At 45.1% G+C, this 10187-nt stretch overlaps 2 protein-coding genes across 4 annotated transcripts; one reads left to right on the forward strand and one right to left on the reverse strand.

The window, feature by feature from the left end:
- Positions 1-171: 171 nt before the first annotated feature.
- shisa3 (shisa family member 3) lies at positions 172-5566 on the reverse strand. 2 transcript variants are annotated; one of them, XM_079556955.1, is made up of 3 exons: positions 5443-5566; positions 3095-3239; positions 172-2103 (listed from the first exon to the last, which is right to left on the reverse strand). In XM_079556955.1, the coding sequence occupies exons 1-3, from the start codon at positions 5512-5514 to the stop codon at positions 1559-1561; spliced, it is 762 nt and encodes a 253-aa protein (XP_079413081.1). In that variant the 5' UTR covers positions 5515-5566; the 3' UTR covers positions 172-1558. The 2 variants fall into 2 exon arrangements, with proteins under 2 accessions (XP_079413081.1, XP_079413080.1); XM_079556954.1 differs by lacking the exon at positions 5443-5566 and having other exon boundaries at positions 3095-3821.
- On the forward strand, positions 5478-9141 carry bend4 (BEN domain containing 4; the record flags this gene model as incomplete). Of its 2 annotated transcripts, none has more annotated exons than XM_079556952.1 (6): positions 5478-5955; positions 7361-7921; positions 8008-8099; positions 8172-8198; positions 8328-8571; positions 8676-9141. In XM_079556952.1, 6 exons carry the CDS (start codon positions 5478-5480, stop codon positions 8906-8908), a joined length of 1635 nt encoding a protein of 544 aa, XP_079413078.1. In that variant the 3' UTR covers positions 8909-9141. The 2 variants fall into 2 exon arrangements, with proteins under 2 accessions (XP_079413078.1, XP_079413079.1); XM_079556953.1 differs by having other exon boundaries at positions 8331-8571.
- Between the last annotated feature and the right edge of the window lie 1046 nt (positions 9142-10187).

Genomic DNA, 10187 nt, shown 5'->3' on the forward strand with positions numbered 1-10187 from the left:
AGTTATGTTTGGGTAACTCATCAGCCTTGAAGATATTTTGTTTATTACTTTGGATCATATTGGATTATGAAGAAGATATTTAGGATACTGTCACAAGCATATCCTTATGTGACAGTCCGAATTTGAGAGGTCACACAAGTTGACAGTTATTTGAGACTAGACTTTTTTGTTTAAAGAATCCCAAAGAATTGAAGATAATCTTGACATTTTTAGATGCACAAATGTTGGAGGAATTAAACAGACTGCTTGCTGGTGTGCCTGCGTTGGATAATAAGAAATCTCTAATCAAAACTTGGAATTGAATTCTGAAACTTGGCCGAGCATGACAAAGATATTTGAGATTGAAACTACAAAACATTTACAAAACGTCATGACAGCTTTTTTGTGTGTTTTTTTTTGTTTTTTTACATGCGCTCATAATTTGAAACATTACATTTATGCCATGTTTGTTCGTTCAGTATAAATAAATAGCATTATGACAAATCCCTCTCCAAACACAACAGGACACAACTGTTGGAAAGATCCACTAGATTGGCAGGATTATTTCACAGTCAGATAAGCATAGAAAAGAGCCCTCTTTGTCCCAGCCTGGTGGTACCTGTTGGTGCAACCTAAACCCTCTATTTCTGGGATGAGTTGTTTTTAACACTGTGACCATGGCATGCCCATTGAGCACTGACAATGACCGATCTGAGCGCACATTCCTGCTGGGAAGTGTGGTGCATGAACGAGCCACAGGTAGAGAGCCAGAGAGAGCAGCACAGCCGAATCCGATTTCCTTTCATTCAGGATACACTCTCTTCCTCCTGTCATCCGGTTTAGTGTTACTCAACGGCACACACAGCAGGCAGTAGAAAGAGACATTTTATTCATCGATTTTGGGGAACCATTCTGACAACCGCACTCGGGCTGCAAAGGCCTGTACAATGTTAATGAAGTCCACATTGCACTTCCATCGTGTGGCAGTGACTCTTAGGTTTGTGATTGTCAAAGACATCATTCCCTGGTTTAAATCAATTTAGAATTACAAATCCTCCAGAGCTGCGAAATGTAAATACGTGACATGCAAGTATTCCTCGTGAACTTTTGTTTTAGTGAGTTAGAATAGAACGAGATCCCGAGAGTGTCAGTGTGATGGAAAAGTGCATACAGGCAAAGACCGCCTCGGGCCTCAGTTTGTTTACAGGAGCTTAGTGTCTCTGTCCATTTAGCTGCGTCAAGTCCTCCAGCATCTCGGTCACCAGGTAAAAAGTGTGGCGTTTCTGTAAACCCATCAATATGCGTCGGGATAGTGTCAAGTCTACGTTCCAAGCATGAAAGCCCTTACTGAACATCAGAATAAATGTCCTTTGTGATCTTGTGTATGTGTGTTTCTGTGATCTTTAGCTGTGGTATATTTTCCAAGTGCTAACCAAGAAAAAGGACCACATCGAGTCAAGAGAATGTCAAGTCAATTTAACTCTTCCACTCCGATAGATTTACAGAAACATGTGACGACTTTTGATTTCCTTCTGGCACGGAGGGTTTGCTGCGTGTCTTGTGAAATGCAGCCGCTCTGTCAGCTCTGTCCAAAGTCCGCAAAGCCCTTGGCGGCTGCGAAGGGGTCGGGCTGTAGAGGGAAGAAGTACTGCTGGGGCAACAGGAACCCGGGGGCGTGCTGGTGTAGCTGCAGCGGCGTGTGAGCGTGGCCGGGGGGCACGGGGACCGGGGGTGAGGTGTACGGCGGCGGCAGGGGCGGAGTCTGAGTGGGGGTGGACGCGGACGAGGAAACTGTGGCCGATATTAGACATCCGTGCTGCTGCTGCTGCTGAGAGCCCTGACCCCCCAGGGAGAAGCGGCGCATGGAGCTGCCACCGCCGGCCGAGCTGGAACTGGTGGTGGCCGTGCTGGACTGGCGGGACGGGGCGCGCAGGCTGGGGGGCGCAGTGGTCAGGATCATGGGGATGGTCTCGCCTTGGCAGCTGCGCAGGGAGAAGCGGATGGGCTGCTGCGTGGGCTGCTTGGGCCGGAGGCACGTGCAGCAGTAAACGGCCACCAGTGAACCCACGATGATGAAGGCGACGAAGATGCTGCCCACCATCAGGAAGGGCACGTACACCGGCTCTGCAACGAGTCAGAAAAGGTCAACATCAGAATCAGAATAGACAGAGATGTACACAGCCCAGTATGTTCTAGATTATACGCAAACTATTACCAAAAAACCTTGGCTTAAAAATGCAAATACCTCGTGAATTATTCTGAATCACACGGAATAAAGTCTTTCCGCCCCTTGTATCACATGCCCATTTTAAATCTGTACCACATACAGCTCAATAGCAACAGGAGTAAAGAATCTAGCTTTTATTAAAATGTTCTATTTGGGGGGTTAGTCTGGAAATAAGTTCTTTTTTTCATTCCCACTCCTGCCGTGTCACTTCAGTTTCACTCACAAGGGCTCACGATGAGGAAATCGGTTGACGTTTATTTATTTTGTTTTGGAAAATTAGGAAATTGTCCGTTGGGCGGCAGATCCATTCAGGAAATTTAAAGAAAACTGTTGAAGCTCAAGTTGAAAGAGGTTTGTTATTGACGCCTGAATGGTGTTGGTGGAGGACCACACTGAGTCTTTTATGTAGCCGCAGATTGTTGTGTGAGTTCATCTTAATGTTTCCTTTTCACCTCAAAAGGAATCTGATGGGAGTTATGGTCAGACGCATACTACAACTTTAAATCTATTGACAGTGGAATATGTGTATGTGAATGATTCCTTTCAGAGCAATATAGCTATTTGCTGTGATGAAAGCAGACAGGTCCAGTGAGGTGTCTGACCTGACCTGCTCCCACTGACCTCTGACCCTCACTGTCATAGAACCCCCTTGATTTGCTGTTTCAGCCCCAAAACACACATAGGGATAGAAACAGGTAACAAAGTGTTGGACACCCAAAAATGTAGGCTATATTTTACGAAAGGAGTTTTTTGTGTGTGTGAAAGAAATCACATGGCAACATTGGAAAAAGTGGACAAGGAAAAGTGTCACCCGAGGTTCAGAATTTGAGACCCTCTTGTCACTTAATGATGATCCAAAAAATCAGAGACAATTCCCTCGAAACTTACGTGCTGCAAACTCCGTGTTGTCAGTCTCCCTGTCATTTGTGCAGCTCCCCTGGTCCAGCCGTGCGTCCTGGGCCGCGCAGCAGTAGCGCAACGAGCAGGTCCCGCAGCACACAGTGGCGTCTGTGGTGTCGAAGTCTTCCGGGCACTGGAACCCGTCATGATAATTCCCATTAGCGTCTAACCAGCCGTGGCAGTACTCCCCCTGTGCGTCCGATATCCGCAGGTTCCACGTGAAATAACCAAGCAGCACGCAGTGGAGAAGGCGCACCATCACGGACACAAAACGTACGTCCCGCGGGGCAAACGTGGAGTTGGCTCCCTGCAAAACGGCTTTATTCTAATAATTAACTGTACGCAAAAAGTTGGCAAAAGTCACAGTCATCTTTGGGGTTGTTTAGGACCGAATTTATCTGAAAACTCCTCACTGAACCCGTTCTGACAAGTTTCTCAAACGACATTATTCAACTCCCTCCGGACGCGAACATGGCTAAGGATCCACCGGGAAAACCAGACCTATCGCTGCCCCCCCCCCTCTCTCTCTCTCACTCTCTCTCTCCCTTGTGTCTAGTCCCACCACTCGTAGAGAGTTCACTCCACTGAGCCGCGCAACTTTTGTGACTCCGATTTGTACGCGCGCACGTCTGCCCCATTGAACAGACGTGCGCATTCACGTTGCGCAGCAGCAAGAATCTCATGGACATCTCACAAAATGTTACAAAGGAAAGCGCGCATAATCTCATCAGCTTCTTCTGCCTCACGTAGCCTAATGCGATACTCGGATAAGTCTGAACTGAAGCAGTGTTAATTTTGACAACATATTTTAATTTAGTTTTAGTCTTAGTCTTTTGACGAAAATGTAATTCGATTTTAGTCTAGTTTTAGTCGACTAAAATTGCAAGTAAATTTAGTCGACTAAATTTAAGACGAATTTAGTGGACTTTGCATTGATAATCTTCATTATAATCATATTTAATCTTGTTCCTCTGCTTCATGGAGCTGCTCCACATGAACAAAGCTCAGAGCTGCTCCTTTGGCAGAGACTTTACATGATCTGAGGCTCTTTCAGACGGTCAATAGAAGTTTGGATAATTTTAGTCTCTCCCTTTCATTTTTATTTATCTTATTTTAGTCGACTAAAATATCTGGACATTTTAGTCATAGTTTTAGTCTCATGAAAAACGTTTAATTTAGTTTTAGTCCAATTTTAGTCGTCAAAAATAACACTTTGACTAAAATTAAGACTAAATATTTTAGTCGACGAAATTAACACTGAACTGAAGGGGGAAAAGGCCTTTTTCTGGGGTTTGATAATGGCACAACATAACAATTAACATTTTATAGGCTATATCTGTTCTCTCTAACAAATAAAACCAGACTAACCCCAATCAATGTCCCACTGAGTCGGGCGCTGTGCAACATTTTCATTGGCCTTAACAGATGTTAATGGTCTAATTACCTAAAATTAACATGACAACAGTAAAACGCCCCCTCCTATCTACTGTATATTTGTTTGCTAATCGTCTGAAATGTCCCTGTAAATCCCACTGGCACTGTTAAAGTAGCAACTGCAGTTAACAAGTGCAGATTTTCGGCCAACCATCCTGACATTTTCATGATTGTACAGCACAGCATGTCTCTATGAGCAGCGGTCTGTTAAATGTGTTGGTGTGGCGCCCTCGTGTGGCTGAAGTCAATATGGGCTATGCTCCTTGGTGAAGATCAATCAGGGTGATTCCATGCAGCCGAATTTATCGACAGAAAATGAAAAATGTGAACTTAGACTACTTGGCAGAGAGGTAAGGTTTTAATGTGCATTGTGTGGTATGGGGAGCCTTGGGAAATTGTCTGTAGCCAATGCGCCACAATAAAGCCATTAAGCAATTATCGTACCAATCAGTGACAGCCATTGAAATGCTTCGTTTCCATTGTACACTCATGTATTATAACTACGGCCAACAGCATAACATTATGGGATTGTCTCTGTTAATCATTGTTAGGCCTATGTGTTCTTATAGTTAAACTCATAATTAACATTTGAGCTGGCAGTGAGCTGAACAAAATGGCCTCTTCCTCTTCATTTAGGAGATTGTGCTTTTTACCATCCGATAGTAAAACCACAGCGCCCCGTTGTTGTAGATGAAGCTACAGTGAGGCAGCAGCGCTGTAGTCCCGCCTGCATTTCCCTCCGGAGGGTGTCAGTGTCGACGCTCCCGGCTGGGGATTGGAGCGGGGGCTTGTCAGTAAATGAACCCACCCTCACGCTGTGTCTGTGTAGGGAAACGAGCCAGACAGTGACGGATCTGGATCCCTGTCACCAGCCTGTCACACCAGCACAACGGGATACTGACCTGCAGGCTGCCGCCCCGCTGCGCCACGCTCCGGGATGGATGGTGAGATGCAACCCGCGGACGAGGGGCCATGCACCGCCAAAATGAGCCGACTCCAGCGTGGTCCGCACAGCTCCCTTAAAATGTTCCAGAGCAGGCGCTCGGCTGGTAAGTCGCGCTTTGACAGGTCCGCTGTTGTTGAAGTGCCAGTGTTTGGGGATGGATGGGGGAATCAGCACGCCTTTCATCCCGGGCAGCCTCATCCTTTCCAGCCGCACCATCAGCAACAGCGCCCGCACCTTCAACAGTCCAGCCTCGCGCCGAGCAGCAGCCAGCAGCACCAGATGCTCTCACAGCAGCAGCAGCAGCAGCAGCAGCAGCAGCATCGACTCCCATGTGAGAGCAGGCCCAGCAGCAGGGTGCCTACCTCCACCTCAGCGTGCGGCCAGTCGCGGGGCCCCGGGGGGGAACTTGAACCCAGGCTGTCCCCTTCGCTGAATCAAGCCCCGGACTGCACCTATGCCATCAGCTCAGGTGAGTAAAACCTCTCCAGAAAGAGCTCTTCTATACATTTTCTGACTAAAAAGCTGAAGAGTAAGTTTAGGCGTGAGGTCCTTACAGTTGGTATTGAATGAAAGTCAGTTTCTCATTGGCATATCCAGTCTTGTTTTCAACTTCTCATCATTTTCCTTTACTGGGCAGAGACTGAGCTGGTGCTGAAATGGGAGCAGTTATGATTAAATCTGGAGTGTGCATGTGCTAAAAATGCATTGGGTGATTGTCTGTAGTGTGTCTTTTGTACCCACTGGTGGGTGCGTGCATGCACACACTTCAGTGTCCTGTTGAAACATATTGTTCTGTGCTCATTTTTCTTCTCAGCTGCTGTTCATTACAGTGGCGTTGTGTGGAAGAAATGTGCTCCCTGTGCGGAGGGCGGGTCCATGGGAACCAGTATTAAGATGAAAGCAATGAACCTAACCCTGGTGTTTATGAAATTAGCCGTCAGACATCACACGCTCTAATCAGATATTCACATCTTTATCACTGCTACCAATTCACACCTCTTTATTGTCCCTTACTCACACCCAGTGTTCAGTCTGAGATCAGGTTGCGAGCCTTTAAATGCCTGGGAGCAGCAATATAATATATTTTCTACATTTTAAGCTTTACAAAGTGTGAATTCTCTCAATAGTATTAATAAAGATTTAACTGTCCCAGTTTACGACCATTTTAACATTTTCATCACACTACTTTCAGCCTTATCCAATTATAGCTTAGATTCTTTGTCAAATGGCACCTGATGGAAGTAACTTCATGTATCTGTCATGGCCAAAAAAACAACAACAATAACAATGCCTTTGCCTTGAAGAGAAGAATAAAACCCAGACTCAGCAATCAGGTCAGCGCACAATAACACAAATTGCATTGAAAAGCCTTTCCAAAGAGTTGTGATTAAAATAAATGGCTCTCATAAATTTTCCTCTGCCAAGCGTGTTGTTTTTAATGAAATTTTATGAGGCTCTCAGCTCGCAGTGCCACAGAAGTGGTGTGGTGGCGTTGGGGGAAGGTGGGTGAAGGCGAATGATATCAGATACATCTCGACGGGTAAACAGAGACCGCACGCATATTAATAAATGCGACACATCTGCGGCGAGCTGATAGACACGTCTGAACGACTGCAACACAACACACAACTCATTTGGACTCCTTTGTATCAGTGTGAGTGAGGGCAGTGGGTCCAGAGTCATTACATGGAGGTATGTGTGGTGTGGATCATCACATTCAGACGTGCACAGACTACAGTATACACTAATCACTCATTGTGATTATCATTGGCCTGTTGAGATTGGAGCATTTATAATTTTGGGCTTAAATGTCTCCCATTTTTAATATACTTGGTCCAGAATAAAATATCATTTTGCCCTCCTGTTTACTGCAGAAAATCGTCTCATCTTGGATGCCTTTGCCCAGCAATGTAGCCGAGTCCTCAGCCTCCTCAACAATGGGCGTCTGCTGGAGCCCTCTAGCTCTCTCATGTCCAACATCAAGGTAGAGGAAAGCCCAGGGCAGGGCCCGGGCCTCCACTGCCCTTCCCTGGGGAAGGCTAAATTTGAAGAGAGCTCTTCCACCACAGACCTGGAGGATGAGGCCCAGCCTAACCACCTGACCCGACAACAGACTTCCGCTGTGCTGCGCATCTTCACTGACTCCCTTCAGAACTACCTGCTGTCCGGGCCCCGACAGCAGCCCTTAGTGGCCTCTAGCCTAAAGAATGAGAGCCCGTCTGTTGAGCCCAGCTCAGGCCTGTCCCCTCAGCAGCACGGTCTAGGGGGCTGGGGTTCCCCTGCACCCTCAGAGTCCTACGGTCACCCTTCGTCCACTCTGCCTGAGGAGGAGGAGGAGGAGAGCTGCTGCCCGCGCTGTGTGGAGCTGGAGCAGGAGGTGCTGTCCCTGCAGCAGGAGAACGAGGAGCTGCGGAATAAGCTGGATAACATGCCAGGTATGACTTACAGCTGTTAACACAATATTCTCCATATGGACAACTTTGTCACTTCTAACCTTTGTCTGCTCCATCCTTTTCCCCAGTTCCTTGTCAAAATGTTCTTGACTATTTCAAGAATGTGCTTGATTTTCACAACCAGCTGGTTCAACCAATACCTGAGGAAGCTTTTATTGAGGTCAGGAGCAAACATAACAAACTATTGCTTGGCATTAGCAGTGGATCTAAACTGTAGTTTTTTTTTTTTCAGGAAGAGGAAAGGCAGGTTGTTTTTGAGGTAACTCTTTACCAAATCTTAAACTTCACAATAGTTAACATGTAATTGTATTGCAACAGGCTGTTTGATGATAAATGGTAAACTAATGTATTATCTACCTCACCTCATCCATCTTGGTTGCAATTTCAGCAGGGAAGTAAGCAGCTCCTGGAGAACTACCCTCTCTACATTACCAACAAACAGTGGGATGAAGCAGTCAATTCATCAAAGAAAGATGGCCGGCGGCTGCTGCGATACCTGATCCGCTACGTGTTTACCACCGACGAGCTGAAGTTCTCCTGTGGGCTGGGTAAAAGGAAGCGCTCTGTCCACTGTGGGGAGCCGGGCCTGGAGAGAAGACCACTGAACCCTGTTAAAGTCAGCTGCCTCAGAGGTACATTTCTGTCCTATTCACAAAACAGTGGTCCTTCTTAAGTTTCTTTGACTAATATGCTTTGCTTGAATGTTTTTTTTTGTTCTTGTCTTTTTTTCCATTAGAATTTATCCGGATGCACTGTGCCTCTAACCCAGACTGGTGGATGCCCTCGGAGGAGCAGATAAACAAGGTGTTCAGTGATGCTGTAGGTCATGCGCGTCAGGGCCGTGCAGTGGGGACCTTCATGTGCAGCAGTGGAAGCAGCACCAGCAGCCTCTACACAGAGGCCTTCGATGGGCATTTATCACAGGATGAACTGTACCTCAAGGGCTGTCAGAACGGCCTGCTGGACTGAAAATGCTTCATAAGAAAAAGTAAAGCCCAACTTGTAGCTGTACAACAACATATCCTTAAACACATCCTTATTCAGCCACGCAACTGAAAAGAAAACATTCCAAAATGTTATAATGGGGAAAGGTGAGTGTCTTTGTAGGATTTTTATACCACTTGGTGAATATATGTTAATGTAACAGGTGCACATTGCTAAAGCCTAAAATCTTTCAGCCCAAGTCTTGTTCCACCTTAACCTTTACCTTTTTTTTTTTTAATCTGATACAGTACACTGCATCATAAAGAAGAATCAACTTTAATTTTAATTTCAACTCCATCAATAGTAAAGCACTTTTTTTTTTGCAATAGTGAAGCTGCTCTACTATTCTATCTTTTTCGATTGTGAAACTTTTCTTTTATGCAGTTCTTAAAGCTTTCAAATCTCAGTGCCTCCAATACAGAATACTGAGCTCAGGCTTGTTACTGAAACGCCACTATCAGTTTGAGGGCTCATGACAGGGGCAAATTGACTGCCATCATCTAGAACTTTCTGTGAGGAGGTCACCTGCTTTACTGCAGTCCGAGAGCAAAGTGAATTTTACTGACTCTAGAGTACACTCCACCTGGAACCTAGGAGCTCTAAGTTAACAAGTTTGTTCAATTCATTTTGCTCTTTGATCTATATTTTTTGTTTGTTGCGGTCAGTGTTGTTTCATTCATTGAATCTAAACACACATGTATCATTTCATGCATTGTGCTCACTCTAAAAAGTTATGCTTTTACATATTACCTGCACTGTCTGCATGCATGTAACAGCATCAACAATAATTAGGCCTTCTGTGTCTTTGGTTTAATATTGGCTACTCAATGTAAGCTGTAGCAGATCTGAAACAGTGAGCTGCCACATTAATGCCTTACACTGCCTTCATCAGCTATAATTAATTATATTTATAATTTAGTCATCATATTCTCTGAAGAGTTTGAGGATTAACTGTGACTACAGTTGTAGCTTACCATCGAGTGTGACTGAGGACTGGATGAATAATGTATGCATTTTTAAAGCGCCTTTGAGAGTTTTAGAACAGCACCATAGAAAACTAATGCATCATAAGTTATTAAGTTTTAAAAAGCACTTGTTTCGTAACGAAAATCTTATTTGCACTTTTGAGCCTCACTGTTATAGGAGACACAGTGAGACGTCAGCAGTTATGCCTTTCTGAATGATGCCACATATTTGTATTGTAATGTGTTCAGAAAGTTCCTGTTTTCTATCTTTGAATGTATGAGAAATATTCAGATTGTTT

This window comes from Gobius niger (assembly GCF_951799975.1).
Source record: "Gobius niger genome assembly, chromosome: 5".
NCBI classification, from domain to species: domain Eukaryota; kingdom Metazoa; phylum Chordata; class Actinopteri; order Gobiiformes; family Gobiidae; genus Gobius; species Gobius niger.